At 39.6% G+C, this 26,940-nt stretch overlaps 4 protein-coding genes across 4 annotated transcripts; 1 reads left to right on the top strand and 3 right to left on the bottom strand.

Moving 5' to 3' along the window:
• Window positions 1-1,805: 1,805 nt before the first annotated feature.
• ppp1cab (protein phosphatase 1, catalytic subunit, alpha isozyme b) lies at window positions 1,806-9,230 on the bottom strand. Its single transcript, XM_061028942.1, has 7 exons — window positions 8,725-9,230; window positions 7,612-7,743; window positions 6,728-6,958; window positions 5,678-5,782; window positions 4,107-4,330; window positions 3,567-3,701; window positions 1,806-2,645 (listed from the first exon to the last, which is right to left on the bottom strand). The coding sequence occupies exons 1-7, from the start codon at window positions 8,777-8,779 to the stop codon at window positions 2,556-2,558; spliced, it is 972 nt and encodes a 323-aa protein (XP_060884925.1). The 5' UTR covers window positions 8,780-9,230; the 3' UTR covers window positions 1,806-2,555.
• Window positions 9,231-9,332: 102 nt separating this feature from the next.
• pelo (pelota mRNA surveillance and ribosome rescue factor) lies at window positions 9,333-14,821 on the top strand. The gene is made up of 13 exons (XM_061028940.1): window positions 9,333-9,670; window positions 10,056-10,148; window positions 10,970-11,120; window positions 11,311-11,401; window positions 11,974-12,137; window positions 12,261-12,321; window positions 12,558-12,719; window positions 12,805-12,851; window positions 12,949-13,022; window positions 13,114-13,185; window positions 13,335-13,409; window positions 13,536-13,567; window positions 14,457-14,821. Exons 1-13 carry the CDS (start codon window positions 9,630-9,632, stop codon window positions 14,546-14,548), a joined length of 1,155 nt encoding a protein of 384 aa, XP_060884923.1. The 5' UTR covers window positions 9,333-9,629; the 3' UTR covers window positions 14,549-14,821.
• Window positions 14,822-14,953: 132 nt separating this feature from the next.
• LOC132955875 (progestin and adipoQ receptor family member 4-like) lies at window positions 14,954-17,331 on the bottom strand. Its single transcript, XM_061028943.1, has 3 exons — window positions 17,006-17,331; window positions 15,892-16,110; window positions 14,954-15,779 (listed from the first exon to the last, which is right to left on the bottom strand). Exons 1-3 carry the CDS (start codon window positions 17,169-17,171, stop codon window positions 15,346-15,348), a joined length of 819 nt encoding a protein of 272 aa, XP_060884926.1. The 5' UTR covers window positions 17,172-17,331; the 3' UTR covers window positions 14,954-15,345.
• Window positions 17,332-17,760: 429 nt separating this feature from the next.
• LOC132955677 (uncharacterized) lies at window positions 17,761-26,937 on the bottom strand. Its single transcript, XM_061028623.1, has 27 exons — window positions 26,701-26,937; window positions 25,862-25,918; window positions 25,232-25,285; window positions 24,945-24,992; window positions 24,782-24,832; window positions 24,570-24,629; window positions 24,152-24,205; window positions 24,009-24,047; window positions 23,865-23,921; window positions 23,238-23,288; window positions 23,095-23,133; window positions 22,937-22,993; window positions 22,554-22,622; window positions 22,315-22,383; window positions 22,063-22,128; window positions 21,866-21,922; window positions 21,431-21,502; window positions 21,281-21,352; window positions 20,692-20,754; window positions 20,521-20,592; window positions 20,351-20,419; window positions 20,190-20,252; window positions 20,036-20,095; window positions 19,921-19,959; window positions 19,509-19,790; window positions 18,155-18,211; window positions 17,761-18,070 (listed from the first exon to the last, which is right to left on the bottom strand). The coding sequence occupies exons 2-27, from the start codon at window positions 25,896-25,898 to the stop codon at window positions 18,066-18,068; spliced, it is 1,662 nt and encodes a 553-aa protein (XP_060884606.1). The 5' UTR covers window positions 25,899-25,918; window positions 26,701-26,937; the 3' UTR covers window positions 17,761-18,065.
• Between the last annotated feature and the right edge of the window lie 3 nt (window positions 26,938-26,940).

The following is a 26,940-nucleotide window of genomic DNA, read 5'->3' as shown; positions in this document are numbered from 1 at the left end:
TGTAGGTGTGAATTTTACCTTTTCTTGTTGGTAACAGGAAACCTACAGGCTCACATCTTAATCCTTACTATATTTTTTGAAACATAATCTTATCCTCAGCCAGAGACAAGACAGAATGACCAAGGGTGACTTTGAGTCTTCACGTGTAGGAGAGACACCCTGAAGCAGTGAAGAAACAGAGCTGACACATTTTGCCTCATGTACACCTCATGTTTTTCAACATCACGATATGATAAAATACAATTTGGTAAAAGATATGTAATGTAAAAATGACATTCAGTGAATCACCCTTTTCTTCTTATTCATTTGTATTAAATCTGAACCCTCCCGGCCCTAAACTATACCATTCAACCCATTACTTCAGAGTTCTTATTAAGGGATGGCACAATGATGGACCCAGCGCCTTGAAGAAGGGGGTTGATGACAGGAAGACGAATGAATGCAAACAGATCCAAAGAAATGCCTCAGAAAGAAACAGGATCCTGAACTGTTAAATATAGAATGAGGAATGTCAAAGAGAGGTAGACAGTTTTCACACTACTTTACAGCAACTAAAGGTGACTATTAATCATCACATTTGATTTACCAGTTTAGAACAATATAAATTATATTAACATATAATTATATATAATATTAACAGTTTCAGAGGTGAAGAGCCAGTGTTAGCTTAGGGCATAAATCAAGCAGAAATTAAATGTTTACTTTCTTTTGGTCAAGTCAAAGCAATGAGCATTTTGCTAACTTAGCTCCCAACACGTGTTTTTTACTCATGGTTACTGTACGACTCCACTGACCTGATGGTTAAAAGAGCTCAGCAGCACAGCCTTGTGGACAAAAGCGGAACATCACAAACTGCACATTCAGATTTTAAAAAAAGAACTGCAGTTGAAGCGAAGTTGGCTTTGTGAAGCTTATCGATTATGCGTGACTGAAAGGTAAATCAATGAATATATCATTCTTGTCATTAATGCTTGGTTGACTTTAGACGGAAGTAGTCATTGTGTGCAAACGGTCTGACAAATATTCTTTTTAAGACATTTTGAGTGAGATGCTCGTAAGGGCGTTTGAGTGAAAAGCTCAGGAAAAGTAAAAAAAGAGGAATGTAGAAATCACTTTTACCACGGAGCAGTCACTGAAGGAACAAGAATGAAGAGAAATGTTTCAGATAATGGACAGAGTATTTGAATTATAACCGATTAGAAGTTAATTAGTCTATCAAATGTCTCAGGCAGGAAATCAAAAATAGATGTACATTAAATGTAAATCATGTTAATATAAATGACTCACTACTAATCATTTTATGTGACAAACAAACTGGGGATATGTTTGTATATTTCTTGTAATGAATTGTGAACATTTGTTGGAATCATTTATGGAAGGAATGTAACACAGGTATAAGTTTTTTATTTCTTCCTACTCCTTTTCATAGTTACTTTTGTCTTTTTTTTTTTTTAACTTATTTTAATTTTTGGCTCGAATTAAAATAATTCACACTATCTGAAATACTTAAATGGTTTAATATCTCAATGAATGGGTTGTTTCTTAATTTTAGTGCTGTGAAGATAAATCAAAACAGATTTTGGAGTATTTGACAGACATTTAACAAGTTAGTAAGGAATCATTTGTACCAGTGTGAGAGGAGTTTCACACATTGTTACAAACAAATGATGAGTCAGATCTAGAAAAAATAATTTAAAGAATAATACATGATTCAAAACCTGTTTGATCTTTGAAAATGTCAATTCATCCTGCTGGTTTTAAAAAATATAGACACAGATAAGAGAAAAAATAACCAGGAGACTTGGTAGCTCAGATTCTCGCTTTATTGGTCAACTTGATGAAAGACTACAAAACGAATTCACAAAAAATCTCTTTCAAGTAATCAAATCTGTACAAACCTAAACTGTATGGGGTTTTTACAGCTCTGGCTCATATGAATCTGAAGAGTCATACGCATAAGTGTGTGTATGTGTGTGGGTAGGCAAGTGCTCCTGTGTAAGGATACGCCACCCTCAGGCAAAACACCCAAAGCGCAAACACACACACATGCACACACCTGTGTTTGAGATTTTACAGTACAGAGGACAGGGAAAACAAAATACTTCCCCTCTCCACAAGTACACATACATCACCCGCTGGCAGGGGTGTGCTTCCAAATTCATCAATACAGCATCTCCCACTGTCACGACACCTTGCTTTTCAGTCAAAATTACTGTACAGACAGACACCGTGGTTTCGACCTTTCCGCGGGAAGAGTGGTAAGAGAGAGGGGAAAGTATAAATCTCTAATACTCCCACACAAAATGAAAACGTGCACACATGATTTTAATGCTCACCCGCAGATGAGACGCGCTCGTCATCTTCGAACGCACGCACGCATCCACCCACGCATTCACTCAGACAATTCGTAACATTAAATGTTTTAAGAAGTACAGATAAAAAAGGAAAAAAGCCCTGGGTATAGGTTTGATTTCTGGCTGTTTGGTGAAAGAAAGGAGAAGAGAGGTAGAGAGGGCAGGAGGGATGGGTTGGAGTTCGAGGGCAGACTACGGGTGTCATTTCTTAGCTTTCCTTGGGGGAGTGACAGGGCGACTATTGGTCACCCCCACACCATAGAACAGCTTCTTATCTGCAGGTTTCAGAATCTGTGGAGCGAGACAGAAAGACAACAATGAGTGCATTTACACGCAGTTTACAAAAGGTTGATTTACTGTGCAAGTCTGACTAAACTGGACTTTTAACATGCATGTAAACACGTTAGCCCGACTGAAAGTGTACCAAGTCTTATTTTTCAGAGTTAGACACCTAGATATTGTGGTTGGGGATCAATTTACTCCTGCATGCATACGCCTCAATCGGTCCCCAACTGGCCTATGTGTTCCTAACATGCCCTACAGTTCCCGCTCTTAACAGCATCGATGTGAAGCATAGCAGAATTGTTGTCTGCATTCAGATATCACCGTAAGCTAGAAGGATGGTCTGCATCCCTTTGGACCAAAAGTAAAACAGAGTATGTACAAAATTTACAGAGCTGTTAAGTTGCTAATTTTGTCACCGTTCTACACACATTGACACGGTCAACAGGAAGAAGGTCCAATAGTAACTAGCTGAAAGGGGGCATATTGCCACCTAGTGTAAGGGAGTCAGACATACTTCCATCCATAAATGTATTCTCCCTGGTGCCTGTATACTGGGACAAGCACAGCAGTCCAATCAAATTGCCTTATTGGGCTACAAGCATAGGTCAAGTTAACTGTGCATGTGAACAAACTGAATGACTGTAACATTCAGATTTTCTACAGTTGTTAAAATACTAATACACTTAAAAACTAAAAATGTAAAACTGTCAACAAACTATGTTTGTCATATTTCATATGGCACACATTGTACCAAGCATCACACTAGGTATCAGCTTATACTCAAGTTGAGATATCAAAAACACAAAGAGGAGGCAAACAAATGGGGTTAATAGTGATAACTGTCTCGGGTTTTCATTTCAAAATCATGGTTCTGCAAGGCCAGCTTTAACTAAATCTGAGTTTCCCACATGGTCTGATTGGTCTCACCTGGAATGAGCACATCAAGGTCTCGTCTACACTCATCATGGCGCCGGCGTTGTCGAACTCGCCGCAGTAGTTTGGGGCAGAGAACAGCGTCACCAGCTGCCTCTTTGCAAAGAACTCATAGCCGTCCTCAACCACCTGAAACAGATATATCAGTAGGTTAACAGACTGTTAATAAGAAGTGGGAGAGAAAAACACATTTCTATATGCATACAATGAATCTGTATTATGAAGAGTTCCAACAATTAAAATTAAATTATTACTACACAGCTATCACTCAGTGTGTCTACCTGGTACTGATAGCGGAGGGTCCTGGGACTAGCCACACTAATCAGATGTTGCCCATCACTTTTCTACAAACATAGTGCCTCACAGCTGGATGAGCTTGTTTGATAGAAGTACTAACCTTGTGACTTTGCTTAAAGTAAAAACCCCTCAAAACAATCAGATGGCATACCTTTAATTTACTCCTCTCTCTTACTCATGCTTTTCATTCCTGCTGCTAACATATCTTTGACCTGAGAGTCAAGGTCATGCACTCACCTGATGGGCCCGACAAATGAGGTCCATGTCGTGTTTGTGTAGGAACTTTGTGACCACGTCGGCGCCAAAAGTGAAGGACACACCACGGTCGTTCTCGCCCCAGCCCAATACATCTTTGTCTGGGTCGGCCCACAGCAGGTCACAGAGGAGGCCCTGGTCAGGCACATCAGTGGGGCGCATGACCCTTCTCACCTGCTCCATGGACTGGAGGTCAGGGGAGAGGCCTGGAGAAGGCAAGAACAGTGATATGTCAGCAGAAGAACTTGAGTTAAGCACCTGTAATAGTGTACATAGAGCTACATTTTAAGTTCACCAGGGACAGAAAAACTAAAACCAGACGAAGGTAGGTGCAGGACTTAAAGTTCTGCTCAACTTCATGATTATGATCTAGTCTTTGTTGTGTTTTGGGTCATTTTCAAATCTTTAAGCGTATCTGATTCTCCACACAATGATGAAAGCATTCATTTGAACACTTTCATAAACGTGGACTGGACTGTGATAGCTACTTTTTTCATCTAGAAAGTTGGCTGCATCCTAAAAATGGGTGAGACCAATATATCAGTGTCATTACCGCTAGTGCATTTAGTTTTCTTTTCCTCTTGAGGACAGACTTCACAAAGCCTGACTTGTTACTTTTTACAAATCTGCATCATGATGTTAATCTGGATATAGTATAAGCTCTAGCGTGCTGTTTACACACCTCTGTAATGTTTATAAACACAGAGGAGGAAACATGGCTGAACACTGCTTTTTAAATCTGAAATATTTAACTAATAATTTGATAATTCTATTGGTAGATAAGCTTACAAATTATAATTTCTTTGTCACAGAGATCTTCAGGGAATATCTTTGGATGATCTATTTTTGATCAGAAAGATAAGTCATCTTAAATATCACGTTGGCTTCTGGGATATCTCTGCATGTTTTTAAGGTTTAAAATAATTTCCTTGCGAATGTTTGAAACAACATTGAAGTGATAAAGTTAAAGAATGGGACTTGAACTTCAACATGTTGAACAGCTGAAAAACTCTAGCAAAGACTCAACATATTCTCTTATGCATTATAGAACTTTTTTTTTTGCGTCGAAGAGTGAGGCCGAGTTTACCCTCATGATTATTAGCGCCTGTTTACATATTTTGTGTCGCGAGTTTCAAAAACATGAGATAGCCGTGACTGGCTGCTGGTGTCATGCTGTCTGAGGCCTAGGGCCTGAGTGTCAAGAAATATTCAGATACACGACCTAACCTTTCACTTTCTTATTCAATGTGTTTTTTAATCTTGTAAAAATGTAGAGACATGTTACTTCATATTTTCTTTCTTGATTTCACCACCCCCCCGCCCCCGAGCTCAGCGTGTTCCTACTTGTTAGCAACAGTGTAAAAAGAAATTTAAAATATAGAGCAGCCCTTATTGCTAAACAGGACACGTGTGTCTATATAGTCAAACAAGATGTTAAGCTTCCACACAGTTGTGCAGGCCTTTGACCATGATGTTGACAGTAACAACAGTGCAGGGGCGACTTTGTGTGTGTGCTCTGGATAAGAGCAAAATGAACTGTTTGATGAGGATACCTCCATGGCAACAGAAGATCTTCTCATCAACAATGGCTGCAACAGGCAAACAGTTGAAGCAGTCGGTGAAGGTCTTCCAGAGCTTAATGTTGTATCGCCTCTTGCCTGTGGGAGCAAACAGCAGGTACTTTGTCACAATCTTATCTTCAGAGCAATAAAGTCTCAGCAGCTGCACCCATTGCATCACATTAGCAACATTTTACATAATCCTGACTCTGTGAATAGCAGGGAACGGCATGTGATTAATCACTGCTGCCTGATCACACTCCTTAGCCCCACGCCCAGTGTGAGCAGTTATCCATGTTGTTGCTACTGCAGGTTTGAAAAGTCAGATTTACTCAAAATACTTGCAGTTCTTCTGATTACACTACATGGATACATTTGTAGACCCATTAAAAAGTAAATCATATTGTTGTTTGATAATGAAAACAACGTCAACAAACTGGCAACATTAACAGCTGACACTGTAAAAGGGGAGGCTATCTCGTGTATGATGGTAATTCTTAAGTCTACAACAGCTTTTCTTGTAACCCTTTGGTTGCCTTTAGATGGAGATAACAGAACGGTTAGTAAAAGTGTTAGAATAGAGAAGTGTTTATGAAAAAAAGGTATATCTTAAAACAATTTTAGTTAACACTTAAAGATGATAATTCAAGTGCATTTCAGAATTTCATCAGAAATTTACATGACTTTGTTTTTCCTGGTTTTAACACTGAAAATACATAAATGAGGAACAATTACTGTATCACTTAAGATCACTGGTGTTCCCATCATGGGTTCCAGTTCTCCCTGGGGGGTCCCTCTCTGCTCCATGTTGTCAAAATTAGATTTGAACTTACCAACTAAAATCACAACAAAGCACGTACTTGATAGTTTATAGAAAGGTATTTTGGATAAAAGCTTTTTTATAGATACAAGCACAAGGAAAAAGTTTGGAAACCTCTGACTGATTCCTAGAAAAAGTAAGTTAGTTATTAGCAAACATCTGGAAACTGTTGACAGCAGATGTAATATTTACGTCTGTATTTTTACACTTGTTGTGTGACTTACACTCATCATAGAATCCATATATTCTGTTAATGGAGGCGCACTCGTGGTTTCCTCTCAGCAGAAAGAAGTTTTCTGGGTATTTGATCTTGTAAGCCAGCAGCAGGCAGATGGTCTCCAGGGACTGCTTGCCTCTGTCTACATAGTCCCCCAGGAACAGGTAGTTGCTCTCTGGTGGGAAGCCCCCATATTCAAACAGCCTCAGCAGATCATAGTATTGCCCATGAACATCACCTGGTGAAAAGAGCAGTGTGTTGGTTAGCAGTGTGATAATAATGCTGTGTGTATATGCAAAACAAAAGCTTAGAGACTTTGATAGAGGTACAACAACACTTGGCGCCTTGAAAATTGACAACATTGTATACCATTATTGTATGTCTATAAATCAACACTCTGTTATCACGTGATTGACTAGGTTGTTTTTTTTTAACCGAGACAAATAAGTGAATAGACAAGCCAGAATTAAGTGTGAAGATGCAGGTGATTCACTTCACAGAGCAAATATAGCCAGTTACTGAAATATGTAGACTGCTCCTTTAAGGTTTCGCTCTTCATTAAGAAGCATCGGCAGAATGACACAGGAGGGCAACTCCAGGGAGACTTCAAGTGCAAAACAGCACTGCAGTGGAGAGCCAATATTATCAGTATCCCTATGGCTCTGAATTATATGACAAGGTCACAGCCATGGGCTGCATGCTATCCTCAAGATTTTACCATTGTTTGTTTCAAATAAGATTGCGCCAATATATAGTGTGATTCAGTAATAAAAAGTAATGGATAATTTGAGCATTATTAGAATATCATTAACAGCCATCTACGAGTGTTTGTAAATGTGTGACCTAACATGCAAATTCCTTCAACTCCATAGAACACAAACTAATCCTCACCACAAATCTTGAGGGGCGCCTCAAGTTCGAGCAGGATTGGCTGGCTGAGGAAGATCTCTCGGGATTTGAGGCAGAGGCCACGGATTTCATTCTCTGTCAGCTGAACATTTTTGCCAGGTCTGGAGCCTTTCACTGTGAGGATAAAGTAAAGCAAGAATGAGACAGAGCAGTGTAAAAACAAGACATTTAACACAACACACCTCCTTTGTGAGACCACTGTGTTATCGAGTTGAAACACGAGAACACGTCTAGTCATAATTGTGTGAAGAATAACGTTTAAAATAAGATGTTGTTTTATGTTTACAGAGTCTGGGCTTTGTTTCTCATCTGGAAACTACACCTTTAGACATTATTCACATGAAGGCCATTATGATTTATGTAAGACATGTTGGAAAAGACAAAACAATGCAGAAATTTAAAATTAAAGGATGCATTGCAAAAATGTGTGATGGGGAATGAACAGCAGTGAAAAATTAACATTTATTGTGCTTTGTGGGAAATATAAAAGCTTAATCTCAGAGTAACCCAATAAGGAGTGAACATTGATTCATATTCGTTTGTGATAACACCCTGGACTTAACTTTTGCTCTGTAATATTTAATGAATTATATCTCATATTTAAGTTTGTCCTGCAAACCTTATTTAAATGCACATTTTAAAAAACAATAAAGGAATCTGTTGACCAAACATTATAATAACATTTAGGTTTTGTTATTATGACCTTAGAGCCCAAACGCGCGGCAAATGTCCTTTGACCCTTAAAGCAGAACAACCAATTCATATTCATCGATTTGAATTCACTTTAAAGCGTTTTAAAATAATAAACAACACAAACACATTGAAAAACGTTTAGCTGCGGATGCTTTTCCGGGTACAGAGAAAACCGACTTAATGTTAAACTTAAAAGTGTTGTGATAAACCAAAGAGTTGTAAAAACATTTATACACTTGAGGGAGATACTTGACCACACATTACTGGCGGTCAGCAGAGTGTTTGTAACAAACAAGAGATGAACTAAGCTGGAGAGCATAGCATAGGTGGCTATCGTTGTCTAGCTTCTCACAGCTAAAATGGCTACCTCGGTGAATTATATCGAGCGAAATACTGTCTTACCTTCCAGCAGACGTTGTATAATAGAGTCGATGTTCAACTTATCGGCTTCTGCCATGCTATTCCTCAATTAAGCGCAATGCCCTTTTTCACGAATTCGCAGTAAATATGATCAGAAAACGAGTTACTAGGTTAGCGTTAATCGGCTACCGTTAGCCCGCTAGCTTGCTAACCTTGGGGCAGAACCTCGGAAAATGAGGCTGTGGTGCTGAAATATTAAAGTCGTGTCGGCTCTCATGTAATAAAAAAAAATCCGATTTAGTAGATTCTTTAAATTAAAAATGTCGAATTCGGGTTAAGAAGTTGTATTTTCTCGTGATTTCGGTGTTTCTGCCGTAGCTACTAGCACCATGCCATCGACAAAAAAAAAGGCTAGATTCGCGTTAGCTCGGAGCGAGGTGGAACGGAAGAGGTCTGGCAGCTCCTGCGCTCCGATTCGCCAATTCTGGAAGTGGGCGGGTTTTTTAAAAAGCCAATGTTCTTGCCGATTGGCTCTTTTCAATGTCGGTCAGCATTTACTCTCGCCTAAACCACAATGTAAAAAACAACTGTAATTTTCGTGTGTATGTCACGCTTTTTGTTGCCTCAAATGTGAGATGTATCAAACAGTGCAAGCTTGACCGACTTTGTCTCAATCAGCACAAGTTGTCGCTCTTCTTTTACTCTTTATTGGTTGCGCAGTACAGCGACACCCACGGAAGTGACCAAGATGGGAAGAATTGACGTATTTTGGTGTGACGTAATGTCCCCGCACCGAGTGATTCATTCTGAAGTTGAGAAATGATTTAGCCAGCTATTCTGCTAATATACTTAAAGTTTAACATGACTGTAACCCGGATGGACGTTAAACTATCAACTATAAGCGAATAATAGTATTTTGTATATATATATAAGAGAACCATCCGACCATGAAGTTGCTACATAAAGACATTGAAAAAGATAATGCCGGGTGAGTGACTGTTAGCATGTCAAGCTAACCAGACTGTACATGTGTCCACTTAGTCGTTGTAAATGCCCGTAATGTACATTCACCTGTACCCACAGAGAATCGGGAGTGTTATAATTCATTTTGTAATTTACAAGGAGATAAAAAAAAAAAAAAAACACCCAGAGCCCATGAAGAACTACTGTGTGGACATAGTTTGTATCCCTCAATACAGCTGTAGCTTTAAGATTCAATCAACATACTTTCATGACTAATCATAAGCCGCCTTATTGTGAACAATGTTTATAAAGCTGATTGTATTTCACCTCATCTATACTCATGTGCACCACGCCTGATTAATCACTCACATAAACAAAAACCAGTTTGTTCATGACATGCACCTCTTCAGTCAGGTGACCCTGATGCCAGAGGAGGCTGAGGACATGTGGCACACCTACAACCTGCTTCAAGTGGGGGACAGCCTCAGAGCCTCCACCATAAGGTAACCGCTTAGGGCGTCCGACTATCAACAAATCTGTTATCTAGAACAGGGGTTCCCAAGCTATTCATCCCGCGACCCCCAAAATAACGATTTCGAGAGACCGGGGACCCCTTCTGTCCCTGGAAGTGGTTAAAGCATAACGCTGCACACAGCAGCACGCACTAGTGGGCCTATCCAAACACTGACTTTAGAACAGCACTAAAAAATACAGCAGCTTAAACTAATTGAACAACATTTTTGTAAGTTAATTTCACAATAATAGGTAAAATATGTAATTTCAAGTCATTTCCAGTTTGCATTTGTTTTTGGAAGGCAACTCGCAATCCCCCTCCCAGTGTCTTGCGACCACCCAGGGGGTCCTGACCCCCACTTTGGGAACCACTGATCTAGAAGCTTTGCAGATTTAATGATACAGCATCTTTTTGGAGATTTTTTTCCTTTGCCTGTTCTTACTTTTCCCATTTAATTAAAATGCTTAGAATCCACCATCCTGTCATTCTAGGCATTTGTTTCGTTTCATGCTAAAGCAGTCTCAATGTTTAGGTCGACTGTAATAACTGTACAGAAAATGGACCGTTACAACATAACGCTTTATTCACAAACGACCACTGCAGGGGTACACACACTCTTCTCTGTTTCCTACACATTTACTTCAGCAGTAGTTCAAATGTAAGTGTTGCCTATGTCCAGTATGTCTACTTTAAAATGTAGTTTATTGGAATCAATCTGTGTTTGCTAATGATTGTGCTTAGTTTGTATTTTTCGCTCACTCTTCACGTCTGTCTTTTTGGTTTTAAAAACCATGTCCTATGTTCCCACAGGAAGGTGCAGACAGAGTCCCAGACTGGAAGTGTGGGCAGCTCCAGAGTTCGGACGACGCTGACATTATGTGTGGAGACCATCGACTTTGACTCCCAGGCCTGCCAGCTGCGAGTAAAGGGCACTAACTTAGAGGAGAACCAGTATGTCAAGGTCTGACATTTCTATCAAACCTGTATTTGTAGTCCTCAGATCTTTTACATCGGATAAAAGATACATGTTACATCGGATAAAAAAAAGGATGAATGGATTGACAATAGATTTTTAAGATCATGAAGAGAGTACTACACATGAATCCTTGTCTGATACCGTGTACGTTCTTATTTTGTCCTTCACTTTTTAGATGGGGGCTTACCATACTATTGAGCTTGAGCTCAACAGGAAGTTCACTCTCGCTAAAAAGAGCTGGGACAGCGTCGTGCTGGACCGAATTGGTGAGCTGTTTAAAAACATTTCAACTCAGTAATCTTTACTTTACAGAACTTCCTTCCACACACCACCTTGATAACTTGGTTTGATACTGTTTTTACTGTTATTGGACGCGGGCTGCTGTTGATTGTGTTTTACTCCCTTTCCATCAGCTACTGTTAAACTACAACTACGACTTGTTCCAGACGCCATTAATCAGACGTGTATTTTAATAGCCGATTAGCACCGTGTTGCCTGACTGACAGGATGACATTTAGCTGGCTGTCTTTTACATAAAAAAAAAAAAAGCTCTGTCCTCTGTTGTTAATTTATTTACAGTGCCAACAGAGAGGGAGGGTTGCCATGGGAACAGAATAGGGAGAAACAAGAAAAACAAGGGAATAACTGACAGATGGGTTCATGTTTTGAAGGAGTGGAGGTCCACTGAGTCACTGCTGCTTCAGTATGAAGTGGTCTTGTTAATTTGTTGCAGTAAACCAACTACAGGGACTAAGTACTGATTACTTAACAAGAAAAAAACACGAATATTGATATTAAATCTGTATCGTGAACACATGTATATATTGCTGTCCTTCAGAGCAGGCATGTGATGCGACCCAGAAGGCGGACGTAGCAGCTGTGGTGATGCAGGAAGGCCTGGCCAACCTGGTGCTGGTGACCCCCGCTATGACTCTGCTCCGAGCAAAGGTGGAGCTCACCATTCCTCGAAAGAGACGGGGGAGCTGCACACAGCACGAGAAGGTAGGCGAGCTCTCTATAAGTGCTTGGAAGTTGTGCGCTCAGGGATGGGGAAACACTGTTTTGATTTGGTGAAAAATGTTTACTTGTCATGTTGCCTCAAACTATCCGTCTCTGTGTTTGCAGGCGTTGGAGCGGTTCTATGAGGCTGTGATGCAGGCAATTCTTCGCCACATCAATTTTGATGGTAGTGCTGCTGTTTAGACGCTGACACATTTACACTAACACCTGCTTACACATCAATCTGTTCCTGTTTAGAGTCACATGCTCCTCCTCTTTTATTGGTTGTCCCCGTTGTTGCTCAAACTGTCATCTTCATGATACTGTTTGATCTACTCTTTTATTTTTCTTCATTAGTTTGAACAGATTTTAAAATAATACCATTACACTTGTAAACATTCTTTCCTCCTCTCCTTCTTGTAGTGGTGAAGTGCTTCCTGGTAGCCAGTCCAGGGTTTGTGCGAGACCAGTTCATGACCTACCTCTTCAAAGAGGCGGTGAGACAGGACAACAAGGTGCTGCTGGAGAACCGACCCAAATTCATGGTGGTCCACTCGTCATCAGGTCACAAGTATTCTCTCAAAGGTACGAGCTGCCGCCGGCTCTGAGGACAAGTTAACGTTAAGAAACGAGAAGGTGAATATTTAGTGAAATGCTTGTTGTTTTGCAGAAATCCTCTCTGATCCCACTGTGACAAGTAGGCTGTCTGATACAAAGGTGACTATGCATTTCATCATTCTGTAAACAAACACTCTTTAAGCTTCAAACCAAAAAAAAAAAAGAAGAAATGTGACTGACAGGTGTTCATGTTCAGGCAGCAGGAGAGGTGAAAGCCCTGGAGGATTTCTATAAGATGCTGCAGCACGAGCCTGACAGAGCCTTTTACGGGTGAGTGATGGCCGACGAAAAAAGGCTACCACTTGTTCCCCATTCTATCACAAAGGTAATAAACAACCTTTGTATTCTTTTATCCTCACAGACTGGCACATGTGGAGAGAGCCACTGAGGCCCTCGCCATCGACACCTTGTTGATAAGTGATAATCTATTCAGGTACACGCTGAGACGCTTTGCTTTTAAATACACACAGCAACTTTAACACAGTGTAGCTGATATTCATGTTGACTGAATCATATAGAAGAACACAGTTGGCGTCTTTTAGTCTTGACACATGTTTTGTGGGTCTGCCTGTATTCTTTCAGACATCAGGATGTTGCCACAAGAAGCCGTTACGTTCGCTTGGTGGACAACGTGAGAGACAATGGCGGCACTGTCAGGTACCAAGTGTTTTTTTTTGTTGTTTTTTTTTAAAGGCATACTGTGTTGTCATTCAACAGGACTGGAGGAAAATCCTTTATGAAGAATACGTCTGATTTGTTTTCTCTTTTTTGTTTTCTTTTCAGAATATTCTCAAGCCTTCATGTGTCTGGTGAACGTAAGTTTGATTTAGAATTTAATAAATTCAACATTAAAGCGACGTATTGAGATTTGACAAATATTACTAATATTTGACTAAATTGTCAACCTCGTACATTGAAGACACTCTGAGGACTCTTGTGTTGTCATATCACTTTCTATTCTATTCTATTATGTGGAGTTATTTTTACCAATTGCATTATGGGTTACTCCAAGGAATGAGAGGAAAAAAAAAGAGGTAGTTATACGAACATCATGTAGATGGAGGGCAGTGGAAAATCAGCAGACTGTGGAGCTTGCTCAAATGCCACAAAAAAGTTTTAATGAATCACAACATTTGGACCAGAGGTCTTCTTCAGGTGATCATTTTTTGACTCCAAGGAATAACAAAGATGTTGATTATATTTTAATCCATTAAAAATGTCAAAGTAAATTACAAAACACAACTTGTATTTTTCTGTTGGTGCATTTGTTTCTTCTCATAGCACATTGCTGCCACCAACTGTCGTTCAGCAGAATAATGTAAATTGCTTGTCGAGTATAGCTCTTCAAAGCTTTCTCTTTGACTCTAAAAGTGTTTTGAAAAATCCATCTGCTTCCTTTTAAACGCCCTTTTTTCTGTACCATGAATCACATAATTCTGCTGAGCGTGTGAGTTGAATAACAGCATTTCAGTATCAGGACGGAGCTGTAAATGTTTGATGACTGATTGCAGGAGGAATTTATTGGTGTCAGTTCAGCACACAGAATTGACACCAATAAACGGAGGACTTTCACCGAACATTAAGGCCCTGACTTTCTCTTTATTGATAACAAACTCAGTTTAAAATCTACAGCTGCTGTACTACATTTGAGGCTGTCTTTGTACCGTCGCCTTATGATTTGTTCTTGAACTGTGTCCTCCTCAGAACTGACTCAGCTGAGCGGAGTTGCTGCCATCTTGCGGTTTCCCATCGCTGACCTATCAGAGCCTGAGGATAACAGCTCGGACGAAGACTGATCGGCAGAAATGTAGCAGAGAGAGGAGAGGACGGTGGTCCAGCGATAACACAGGAATACATAATGAGAGTGTTGATTAACAATAAAGCTGCTGTGAAACTGTCTACATACCCCACCTCTGCAGCAACTCCCCCTTTAAGTGTAATCTACACAACCTTTTACCTAAAGTGACCATAGTTTCAAATAATTTGATGCAGTTTTCGGTGCTTTGATGCTTTCGGTTTGAAGGTGGGTGAAGTTCATCAGAATGCCAATAAACAGGAATGTAACATTTGTTGCCAAGTCCAGAGGAAAACAGTTATTGAAGTGGTTCTTATCAAGCAATAATAAAAAAAAGCGATTTTTCATCAGATGTCTTTAAATTAAACACAAGCATTTACCCAAACCCATATTGCACTTTACTTACATTCACACCATGCATGAATAACCACAAGTAGTAGTCGGTTATAAAAAATATATAATTTAATTCAGAAAATAATGTAATTTTTTTCCATTTTCACAGCTATTTTTGTAATGGGTAATACAACCCAGAACTACTGCATTTCAACAAACTAAGAATCAAGTATGCTCAGGATTTTTAATTTGATCAAGTGATAATGGAGAGCCACAGTTACAACACTGTAGGTTCCTCCTGTTCTGCTCTGGACAAGTGTCAAATTTCCTTTCAGCAGCTAGAACTAAAGTGCATCTTTAGACCACTCTGTGCTTATGCTTTACTCCTCCTGCCTTATGAAGCCTAATCTGTTTCCTATCAGCGTATCCCTGAGTGCATCCTGTCTGAACTTGATACACTTGGCATCACTCAGTCGGACACTGGTAGGTCTTAATCCAGGCTAAATCCTCCAGTGTGCCCCAATGCAGGTAGATAATGGAGCAAATGACCATGACATGCATGATCTGGTGGCTGTTGCCCCAGTTGTCAAACAGGCCTGGGACAAAGCGCTCTGGGATCTGGATTATGTTGACCAGTCCTCCCAGTACAGCGAGAGAGTCCATGGTAACGAAGAGGCGAAGTGAGTCGGGGCTGCCCACCCCACTGCCGAACACCCGGAAAAGGAAGAGGATGAAGCGGAACAGGGCCTGCCACACAAATGCTCGCAGGCGCAGGACGTTGGTGCGGGCTGTGGTGGCACAGTAGATGCCGTAGGTTGACAAGACGATGTAGGTCAGCAGGGCAGTTCGTCGCAGGACCGGGTAACAGAAAAGGGTGATGTGGATGATGGGGAGTGCGCCTGGTGACAAGAGAAAACAGCAATGTCTCTTAAATATTATTCTAATATTCTAATAAATGGCATAGAACAATTTCCACTAAGAGACAGAGAGAAGAATCCAGGGAGAACCTACCAAGGGTGTTAACCAAGCAGACCCCGAACATGTCCAGGGATAGCAGGGTGTCGTACACATGCTCTCCTCCCACATGGTTCATGAACACATGGTAGACCACTGAGCCCACCGTGGGAGAGAGGCAGGCCAAGTAGTGGACCACACAGATCCAGACACTGTCCACCTCCTCCCAGGGGATGCTGAAAGGCAGCAGCACCAAGAAAAGGAAAAAAGGTATTCCTGAGGTTTACGGGAGATGAGGCAGAAGAGAAAAGAAGAGAATTGAGATGAAATCAGCCACTGGAAAGTATTATTGACTTCTACAAAGGTGAGCAAGTTAAGTTTATGTTTGTAGGATGGCGTTTATATTCTAGGTTTATGACTTTTTTTTTTTGCAGAACTATTTGAGGATTTTAGCAGTCAGAGTTCTTCCTCTGTCTGTTTCTGTGCCAGGAACATTGTGCAGTCGGCTACAAGTGTTTGGGAAGTGCTCCTCAGATAATACCCAACACTTCCTCTTAGTAAGAGTGTTAGCCTTAATGAACTTACAGGATATCCAAGGAGAAAATGGAGTGAGGAGGGTAGCTTTGAAAGTTCAAGGCTGTGCAGATAAACTTCCATCTTTCTATTTTTACGACTTCGGACAAGTTTGCAACCCACAAATGAAAAGCATGTTTAGAATATGTTTGCATATTAAATCTGCATGCAATCTATGCAAGCATGTGTTTACATGCATGCTGTTCCCATGAGGATGTATTTAGGACTATGCAACGTGAAAAAAGGTCACACACCTTCACAAGACCTAATTACCTGAAGGTTATTTCCAGGACAGGGATTCCCAAGGCAGATTACAGCTAATACCCCATATCCTCACTCATTACTCTAAGTATGCTTGTAACCGGCCATAAGTGAGAGTATCGGATATCTGTGACCTGTATTGTTTTTACTTCCCCTGAATGAGTTAAAAGGACACAAGGTGAGGAAAAGGTGCTCTGTGTATTTAACTGCAGGGAATCATCCTATCTGAATGGAATGATTCAGATAATTCAATGCACATTTTTACATTCAATCCAAAAGGAAACTGGAGGAGATTTATAAAAAAATATATAAAAGCACCATTGATTTCTGGACGTACCATGTGTGTAGATGTTCCCCAGCTCATTGTGCAAGTAGAAGAGGCTCCTGACGCACTCCTGAGCTGTGGACACCGGCCGGTAACCTGTCAGGACATATTTGTTGAACTGAAGATGCGTTGGGGTCTTTGCAAACTCCAGCAGCCGTGGCCCTTTGTAAAGCACCATCACGACTTCCTGATGCCCTCACATTTAGTTGAAAGTTCAGGTTCCTCAACATTTACATTCCAAACGAGGCCACGCTCAGAGGACACCCGGGCACGGACATGACGACAAACGAGCTGAAGCTCTGCTACCTGAAATCCATCATTGGACAGGTGTAATTCCAAGCAAGCAACCTGTTGAGCTGGCAAAGTGGCATGCTTTCTGCAGGACCAATCAGCAAAGGGTTCTTATCCTTAAGCTGGAGTTAATCCTTACAAATAGCCATGTGCTCTGAGGCAGCTGCTCTGTGTCGTGGCTCATAAGTGACGCACACCTCAGCTTTAAGGTGAACATTGATTTATTCAGTATTTCCCTTATTACACATATGTTCCTATTCCTCATGCTAATATACAGCTGTGTTACACTCATGATGACCTGGGGATAAACACAATATCAGAGGTATATAGAAACACACACAGATGAGGGGATATTGTCGGTATTCATTGATGGTTTTATTCAAATTCTGTACAGTTATAAACAGATGCTTTGCAACAAGTAGTGAAAACTTTTCCCATGCAAAATAAATTGACTGCTTTGCATTTTACAGGATTAGTTTGAGTAAATAACATCAATTAAAAAAAAAAAAAAAAAAAAAAACTAACTGACTTCATTGCTCCTCTAACTAAATCTTTTCATGTAGAGTAAACAGTAAGTGCATGACATAAAGGTAATGAAGACACATCACAATAAACATGAACAGAATAACCTAACAACTCCAAACGTCTAAATGATATCACTACAAACAAACAAAAACACACGGACTATTCTACAGACAGAAGAGAGTAAGAATAATGTACACTTGGAAACAGTGAAAAAATAATTTACAACGGCAGATGATAGTTGTCGTTGTCGGTGAGGTTAACCTGTGAGGAAAGAAAACACACAGATGAGCGAAGAGTCGAGAAAAACAGCAAACTGAAAAAGGATCAGAGTCATTCAGTTCTCACCTTGGTAGCCACTATTCCCAAAGAAGCCGTTCAAGTCGTATTTTCCATTCTTTGCTCCTGAAGATAAGGACAAACATGACAACTGTTATTACGATTTTGTATTACTGATACATATGTTGAACTAACACTGGTTACATATTCTTTTCAAAACTAATTAAGCCTCTGTCTGGATTTACATCTTTCGCTTACAGGGATAGTTTGACATTTTGGGAAAATACCTTTATTGGCTTTCTTGCTTAGTACTAAACAACAAGACTGATGCACCTCTTTTTTATATGCATTAATTGGAAAACTGACTCCAGTAGCCGCTTAGCTTCACTTAACATGTATTTGTACATCGACAATTCATAACAAATTTTATCTCAAGACACGACAACCTGACACGCAGAGGCCCTACACTTTTTCTGCATGTTAAATGCTTTTTTTTTACACTTTGTTTTGTGTCTAATTTGAGAAAATTTGGTGTAACATGTAACTCAATGAGCTTTAAAGGTTCTGGCAGGTAAACTTTCTTCCCTGTGGGCAGACTAACTGTTTCCATTCTTTATTCTGAACTAATATACTGTAAGAAACTCTTAGCTGTAGCTCTACAGTGACTTTACAGATATGAGAGCAGTATCATCTACATCTCAAGCAAAAAAAAAAAAAAAAAGCAAAGTTATGAATCTTTTTCTATAGGCAGCATAAACAGTGGCAATTCTGGAGTCTGTTGGGGCCTGAGGCAAAAAAATAATTGGGGGCCCCTCCAGTCACCATTATATCTACCAGTGTCCTGACGCTCTTCCTCTTTGATTTTCATTGACAAACTTTGGTTTTCACACGAGTCATACATGAGGTGCTAAGCAGGGTAATGAGAGTGAGTGCTGTCAGATGGAGCCCCATTAGGGGAGTTTCCTACTGTCATTGCAAATTTGCACATTTTGAGCTACTACTGTGGTTTAAAGTTTGTCAGCCCTCAGGGGGCTCCAAGCAGTTACCTGCCTTGCATGTTGACACCTCTGAGCGTAAACCTCTACGCTCTCTTGCTGGTTTTTGAGGTAACAGACGAGGCGTACAGTAAATTTTAAGTAACGTATTTAAAGGATACAAGAAAAGCTTTTAGGTCACGATTTTAAATAGAAGTCATTAGACCGCTTTCTTTCCCACATTATTCATGGAAACAACGGAAGGAAAATTACATCCAAAACTAAACCCTATGAGCTAAGTCAATTTATCCCTAAAATAAAATAAAAATCCTGAATTATTTCATCTTCCTCTCTTCTACTGTTCTCGTGTTTCAACTTCCTTCCCACCAAACACTTTGCTGGATTCTCTTTACTTTAGGTAACTGTATTTTAACCTCATCTGGACTTGCCTTTTTGGTGAAAATGCAGTTTAAGATGCTGCTGGATGTGTATCTGACGTGGCAGCTGCTGCTCATCATCAGGTTGATCAGGCAGCTGAAGAACACCCTGCGTTTCTGTAGCGGGTGCAGAGTCTAAGGTGAGGCTCGTTGTGCCTGCAGGGTCAGGTAGGTCCTCTACACCTGCTTCAGGTACAGCATCAGGAGTGAAGGAGGAGTCCACCTGCATGTAGGACGGGACAGAGGGGTAGTCCAGAGTGGGGCCAGGAGTTGGGGCTGCTGGGAAATTAACAACTTTGGGGACAGCAGAAAAGGAAGACATGCCCACAGGACAGAGGGAAAACAAAAAGTGAATGTTTTTGTTTTGAACTTGTAATTTTATATACGTCACATTTTTCATTGAATCTAGTGTTCTTAGTTTTACCTTCTGGCTGCACTTGTCCGTTTATATAGCCCACATTTTCTGAGAGGGACAAACAGATAAACGTTACCTCATGTAGTGATGGAAAAAAAAACCAATCATGCAGAAATATACCGACCATATCTATCAATCCCGTCCCCTTCAACTGCAATCTCTGGGGTCGGTACCCCTCCCTTCACTAAGAGAGCAGAAGAAAAAAAGACAACATGAGAAGAAGAAGAAGATATCTGGCTGCTGTACATTTGGGCTGTGAAATATTTTCCATTACCCACCGAAGGATTTTACTGTTGAATCAGGCTCCACAGGCAGCGGTTCATAAGATAAACCAGCTGTTTCTGTGTAAGACAAAAAATGAGATCAAACTACTTTTTTTTTCTTTTTTTTTTAACAATTCCAATAAAAATGGCTCATGACATTAGTTAACCATAAATACCATATCCTCCACCAGATCTGACTTCAGATGCAGATTCAAGCGGCTGTGACTGGTAGGGTCCCTGGTTACCTGTGGAGAGTTGATGAGACACAATTTGGAAAAAACTAATTAAAATACAGACAGAATTTTTTTTATTTTATTAAAATAACAAATTAAAGAGTGCTCTGTACCGTATTTACTGGAAGACTTCGTCTGACCCTGATAACCAAGAGCTTGAGGTGCGTAGGGAACTTCACCACCACCTTTGAAAGCACACAGAGATGACAAATTCAAACAAATTTATTAAATAAAGGGACAGTTAGAGGACAGGTTTTATGTCTGCTGAATCTCATTATATTTGCCTGTTAATTTTCCATTCTGTCCAAGTCCATGATGCTCAGGCTGATATTGTGCTGCAGCTGGACCTGTAAGAAAAGACATACATATAAGAAAACATTTATTCAAAACCAACACAAATCAAAACACAAACAGCAGCAGAATAACAAATGCTTAGGTATGTTCTTCAAAACTGGCCAGCCTAAGGTTTCAGGGCTCTTTAGAAGATTTTTATCTAATTTTTATAGTTTCCTTTTTTTCATCAACTAATCATAAAAGAAAAGTTAGTCATTTTTTGGAAATACATGTATTAACTTTCTGTCTTGTCAGGACTTAGATTAGAAAAAATGCCACCTCTCTTATGCCTGTATAGTAAATTTAAAGCTACTGCCAGCAGTCGGATAACTTAGCTTAGCATAAAAAAAGGGGCACCATCCTGTATTACATTGGTGTCTTTCATTTGGTAGGAGCACAAATAGTATATAGCAATTAGATTACCATGGCTAGCTGATTCTACTTGTTTACAGTTTATGCTAAGCTAAATTAGCCACTACTTTGCAGTAGATTTATATTAAATAAACAGGGCAGCTTATGAGAATTTTAGATTTTTCTCACCATATTTGCCAGCAGATTTGGCTTCAGGACTCAGTCCAGCTGGCTGAGCTTCATAAGGCATTCTTCCATAACCTGTAGATGAACAGAAGAGGTGAGATAAAGATTGAGAGTTGGGGAATGGGCAAGAAAAATCACTAACTAATTATTCACCATATTTCCCGGCTGTGGGTCCGTTACTGCCAAGGCCGAGAAGTTGCCCAACATTGGGGTACCCACCATACCCTGAGCAGGGACAGAGATAAAACCGTATAAAGTATAACATATCACAAAATCTCAAACTCACAAGGAATCTTTTCAGAGTCGAGTATACATTTCAATATTTATTTTATAATTTCTAGAATGTCCTGCAGTTAATTAAAAAACCTTTGACCTTATGTGTCATCACACTGACCATATTTTGCTGGTGCAGGATTCCACCACCTGCTCCACCACCAAGACCACTTGCAATAGAGTTGACTAAAATTATCATAAATATCTCAACACAGACATAATAGATAAGTTGCCCGGTGGTTTGCTTCACACTTGGAAACTCTGCTCATGGTACTGCTTCATGCTTATATGTTTTTTTTAAGACTAATGACTCACCATATTTTCCAGATGATTTGCCATTACCAGCAGGTCCATAGGGACTTCCACCATATCCTGGACAGCAATGAGACAAACAGATTATCCATTTTACCATTTGCAATAAGATAGTAAAATTACAACTTTGATCAAGACCTACATGCAGTTAACACATATACAGCCTTAAAGGAGAGAATGCAATAAAAGCATAGACATACCATAACTGCCTGCTCCATTAGTCCCTCTGTTGATTTGCTGTCCACCAAACTGCAACCCACCGATGCCTAATTCCAAGTGAGCAGGGAGGGAGCAAAAAGCACTTGGTCGGTAAACAAATAATAGGAAAGTGACATACTTGGAGAGGTTAAACTTCTATGAACATTCTACTTCAAACTAATTAAGCCTTAAAACAACAACCTTCCCAAGATACATTATTGTGAGGCAGTAAATCATGAACTAAGAGCACTCACCATACTTTGCGTTTGATGTCTTTGCACCCATTCCCTGGGGCTGACCGCCATCAGGCATGCCACCCATTCCTAAAATATTGGAGACAGTTTTGGTTGCATAAAAATATTATAATAATTAATACATTTTCTAAGATCAATATCATGCTACAGATGTGTTCAATTGTTCCTGGGGGTTATTTTCTAATCAGAGTTCTCCTATGTTATGATCTAAAAGATTGAAGAGATTTTGTTGGACGTACCACCGTACATGCTGCCGCTTTTTCCATTTGGACCAAAGCCAGCCGACTGAGGCTCAAACTGACTCATTCCTGTGTGAGTACACAAGAAATCTTTGAGCATTAGAGGAAAGCAAACACACTGGACCTGAGATGTCATGGTGTAAACACTATGGATTTAAGACTCTCTTATCTTTGTCTGTTTTAGTAACATACTGTACCTAAAATATTCAATAATTCAACATCTGTAATCGTTTTTGCATGGCTCCTTTCTTGCAAATACTATTATTGATAGGTTTACTGTTACTGTTTTGTTTTTCCTCTGTAGATTACACTCTGGATTATCCTCTTTACAGGATAATCTCACCTTTCACTCATGTTTAAGTCATATTTTTACCACCTCTCACCATCTAGAGCTGCAGGAATCACTGGAGCTCCATTGTAAGGCATGTGTCTGGCACCACCTGAAGAATACATCGAACAATAATTATTTTTTTTAAATTCTGTTTCACTGCTCAAGTCTGCATAAAATATGTTTAAAGGTATCCTCTCTTGCCACCCATACCTGATTTGCCATTAGCAGTGGGTACACCTTGGCCAAGACCTGAACAAAGCAGAAATGATACTCTAGTTAAGCACAAACATGTTTGCAAAACAGACCGATTTGACTAAATAGTTCATAACTTCGCTTCATAAAATGTAACTTACCAGCAAAATCTGGCTGTACACCAGCACCATAGCCATTTCCGTTTCCATACCCTGAAGACAAAACACCATAATCTACTTCATGATGATGAATTTAGACTTGTAGGCTTAGCTAATGGACTACAATAACGATACAGCTTTATAAATCACATATTCAAAGTCAATGATCTAGACGTGGGTTCATTTGAATAAATAATGATAAAGATCATGCTAGTCCTGATTTGGACTTAATTTGGCTTCACCCTGACCTGCATATCCTGAGGAAAAAAGGGACGTTTAAGAAAACCCCTCAGTCTTCTTCAGCAGTATTTAAATATACTTTGATTTTCTTGGTCTAGTTTGCACACAAAACATCTACTGTATGTATATCTGTCTCGGAAAGAAATTCTTCCTGAACGTTTCCTCAATAATTGTGTTCCTTAAATAGAGAGTCAGGATAGAGGTGTGGTACGATCATACAACCTTTTTAGGCAAACTTTGAATTGTGATATTGGGCTGTCTAATTTAAATTGACCTGACCTAATAGACTGTACGCTAAACAAAACATTGGCTTTTTTGCAGCTTTCGTTCATGAATCTACTGAAGAGTTTTGAAGTTGAATTGCAAAACAATTGTTCCTTTAAACTGCACCTCCAAATGGATTTCTATTTCCATATCCAGCTCCAAGGTATGCTCCTTGTCCATAGCCTAAAGCATACACAACAATGATTAAAACACTCCTCACTTCAAACGTGGTCACTTCAAACAAGGTTGACTGTCAGTCGAGTCACTCACCAGGTTGCTGAGGTTTCCCTGCATAAGGATAGCCAAGTCCTGCACATAGAAAGCCAAAGGAACATTTTTTTGAAAATTGAAGAAGAAGAGTAATATAATGGAAGATGTTTTCACTCCATGTTTATATTGACAGTACATATTACCAGCTCCATATCCATTGCTCAGTCCAGGGACAGTGTAGCCTCCTGCTCCATAACCTTTGAACAAACAAAATGTCATTGACATTTTAAAGATCTTTTTACTTACACCTTTAAATAGCAGAGGTTAGAATTACAAAAAATAAACGTTCTACAAATGAACAATGTCAACCTAAGAAGCACAGTGTCAGTGCACAATGGAGGATATAGTTTTTTATAAAAGGTAAGACATAATATGATTTTCTTTTTGTTTAGGTGTCATACTTGTCTCTTATGAACACCAATTAGCTAATAGGTATCATTATGTTGCTTATCCTGAAGCACAGATCAAAATGTACCCTCACATAATTGTCTTGATAATGTTTTGAAAATGTTTTATGTCTATGCATTTCACACAAAACAACTCTGTTATCAGGCTGCGTACCTGGTTTATTTGCTTTAGCTGCTCCTCCATTTGAATATCCTCCTGCATTGGCACCATATCCTAAACAATGACACAGTAATCAACACTGTCTGGCTTGCAGTCACATCTGCATTTACATTATGATGAAATTGCCGTATGTTTAACTGAAATAAATCCATTATCATCTGCAAAAGGCGGACATTTGAAATAAATGAATATAAAAAAAGAAGTACCGTTGGGTTGAGAACCATATCCGTTGGGAACACCAGCTCCTGCTCCATAACCTAAAAAGAAATCCCCAAAATCACTTAAAGGATAAAGAATAACATAGTAAATACTCTTATGTCTGAAAATATGCTTTGTGTGGTGTCTACATATTCACTTGTGTAGAAGTACCTTTTGTGTTTGTGCCAGCAGAAGCTCCAGCAGCACCTCCATTATAACCTTAAATGATGAAACAACATGCACACTTTGAATCAAGTCAAGGTAAACTAACGAAGGGTTACAAATATGTGCTACAGAGAATCAGTTTAAACTTCAAACTCTCCCAGTTCTTTTACTGACATTCTACATAAAGTAAAAAAACAAACACACATGTAGGTTGTTATTAGTTCAACACATTGGTATTTAAAATCACACCCACTAACACACAGCAGGGTTAGAATATTATACTCTCAGTTTACCTGGCCGAGGTATCTTCATCCACTGGCCATTTGGTACTCCTGATGGTCCACAGTCTAGAACAAAAGTGTAAACATGTACTATTAGGAACATCTAAGAGTTCAAAGCAACACTTACACTCAGATATGTTCGAACACCTGAGCAACAAACATCCAATCCAGCAGAGTGTTTTCAAGCTGTGTGGTTGGTATGAATGAAGCCACTTTGATATGTAGCCTGAAAATAAATTACTATTTTATCTGTGAAAGCCAATGTAATTAAGTGTTCTTACTTAAAAACTGATGATTCAATAAGAAGAGTCAGTCAAGCTCAGTGGTGATTTGTGCTAATTGCTAATTTTAGCATTGTAACATGCTAACAGTTTAGAGCTGAAGTTTTGAGCATAACAGGCTAGTGTTTGTTGGTGTAATTGACCTTTTATGTCAAGATAAGATTGGTGTGAATGTCAACCTTTAGTTGGTTTGAACTACAGTTTTTGATTAATTCAAATTGGGAACACAAAAAGTAAAATGATCACTAAAACAGTTCACCTTGCATGGGACATTAATGTCTGTACTAAATTATTGTAGACTAGAATGGGCATTTCAGCTTGCAGATAATTTATAGATCAAGTAAAAGAGAGAAATGTGTACCAGGTTTGGTTGGTTTTGCTCCCTGTCCCTTGGACATGGTGGGTGCACCTCCGTTCTCTGAAAAGCAGAGCAGACAGCATAACAGATCAGAGCTTTAATGGAAATGATCAACATACTGTACAAACTCTCCTTAAAATGTTCGACTTGAAACACAGTTAAAGAAACACAAATCAGTGGGTTAAATGTTGGACTTCATGCACTGGATGGCCCAAATTGACACTTGAAAGAATAAAGGTCATATAAACCACAAAGACAGCCTCACTTGGCCAAGGTCACACACTGCACACTTCATGTCAAGTAGTAGGAGTGTTGTGAATTTGTTAATTCATAACCTGTAACAAAGGTTAAAGCAAGTTTACATTTTGGGAAGTCGTTTGTCGTTAACCAAGGAAGAACATCAACACTATAAAGAAAATGAAGCCACAGCCAGGAGACCTTTAGCTTAGCGTAGCATAAAGATCTTTTATGAATAGAAATAGAGAGATAATACTCTGCAAAAAGAAAAAAAATCTTATTTCCCAAAATGTCACTTTAAAATGGACAAACTTGGTTATCTCAATAAAACAGTTTTGTCAGGGTTTCAACAACATTAAAGAAAAACAAGTCTGAACACAAGTTATTGGTATCTTCTGAGACAAATCTGACGAGGACATGCAACACAGACAAGACATAAAAAACAGTTACAACCATGAGCACTGGCTAGGATTCACTCTCAAGTAAACACTTGTAACACAGCCTGAACAATTCTGCAACAGACTCAGTGTTAGGACAAACATGACATTTAGTCAACATTTACACATGCAATACGGAATCATTAAATACACCCTGTCCTGGATTACCAGTTTCTCCTGCAGGTTGACCTTTGACCCCAGGCCTGTCAGGTCCCACCTCAGGCTGCCTCTTGATGTTTGCTTCTTCTGGTGTAATGTCAGGCGCTCCTACAGACAGAGCTTCATCAGGTGTGATGCTATCTGTACTCTTAGCCAACACTGTTTCAGGCAATGCTTTGGTTTTCAGGGATTTGGTGCTTTCAGGGACTGCGTCCCCTTCACTGCCCCCCCCCAAAAGAACATCTGTCT

This window comes from Labrus mixtus, chromosome 21 (assembly GCF_963584025.1).
Source record: "Labrus mixtus chromosome 21, fLabMix1.1, whole genome shotgun sequence".
Lineage (NCBI taxonomy): Eukaryota > Metazoa > Chordata > Actinopteri > Labriformes > Labridae > Labrus > Labrus mixtus.
Note: the sequence above shows the minus strand (reverse complement) of the source record. Positions and strands in the feature narration are given on the sequence as shown.

What these genes read in the sequence shown, in the direction of transcription:
- ppp1cab (XM_061028942.1), bottom strand. Translation starts at nt 8,779, where the DNA reads ATGGCAGAAGCCGATAAGTTGAACATCGACTCTATTATACAACGTCTG. An exon ending in ATATGGATTCTATGATGAGT is followed by an intron (nt 5,783 to 6,727) that starts GTAAGTCACACA and finishes TTGCTCCCACAG; the next exon opens with GCAAGAGGCGATACAACATT. An exon ending in TCATTTGTCGGGCCCATCAG is followed by an intron (nt 3,702 to 4,106) that starts GTGAGTGCATGA and finishes TATCTGTTTCAG; the next exon opens with GTGGTTGAGGACGGCTATGA.
- LOC132955677 (XM_061028623.1), bottom strand. Translation starts at nt 25,898, where the DNA reads ATGTCCAAGGGACAGGGAGCAAAACCAACCAAACCTG. An exon ending in CACTGCTAATGGCAAATCAG is followed by an intron (nt 22,994 to 23,094) that starts GTATGGGTGGCA and finishes TGTATTCTTCAG; the next exon opens with GTGGTGCCAGACACATGCCT. An exon ending in CGGACAAGTGCAGCCAGAAG is followed by an intron (nt 19,791 to 19,920) that starts GTAAAACTAAGA and finishes CTGTCCCCAAAG; the next exon opens with TTGTTAATTTCCCAGCAGCC.
- pelo (XM_061028940.1), top strand. Translation starts at nt 9,630, where the DNA reads ATGAAGTTGCTACATAAAGACATTGAAAAAGATAATGCCGG. An exon ending in CGTCGTGCTGGACCGAATTG is followed by an intron (nt 11,402 to 11,973) that starts GTGAGCTGTTTA and finishes GCTGTCCTTCAG; the next exon opens with AGCAGGCATGTGATGCGACC. An exon ending in CCTGACAGAGCCTTTTACGG is followed by an intron (nt 13,023 to 13,113) that starts GTGAGTGATGGC and finishes TTATCCTCACAG; the next exon opens with ACTGGCACATGTGGAGAGAG.
- LOC132955875 (XM_061028943.1), bottom strand. Translation starts at nt 17,171, where the DNA reads ATGGTGCTTTACAAAGGGCCACGGCTGCTGGAGTTTGCAAAGACCCCA. An exon ending in GGGGAACATCTACACACATG is followed by an intron (nt 16,111 to 17,005) that starts GTACGTCCAGAA and finishes CGTAAACCTCAG; the next exon opens with GAATACCTTTTTTCCTTTTC. An exon ending in CTGCTTGGTTAACACCCTTG is followed by an intron (nt 15,780 to 15,891) that starts GTAGGTTCTCCC and finishes TCTTGTCACCAG; the next exon opens with GCGCACTCCCCATCATCCAC.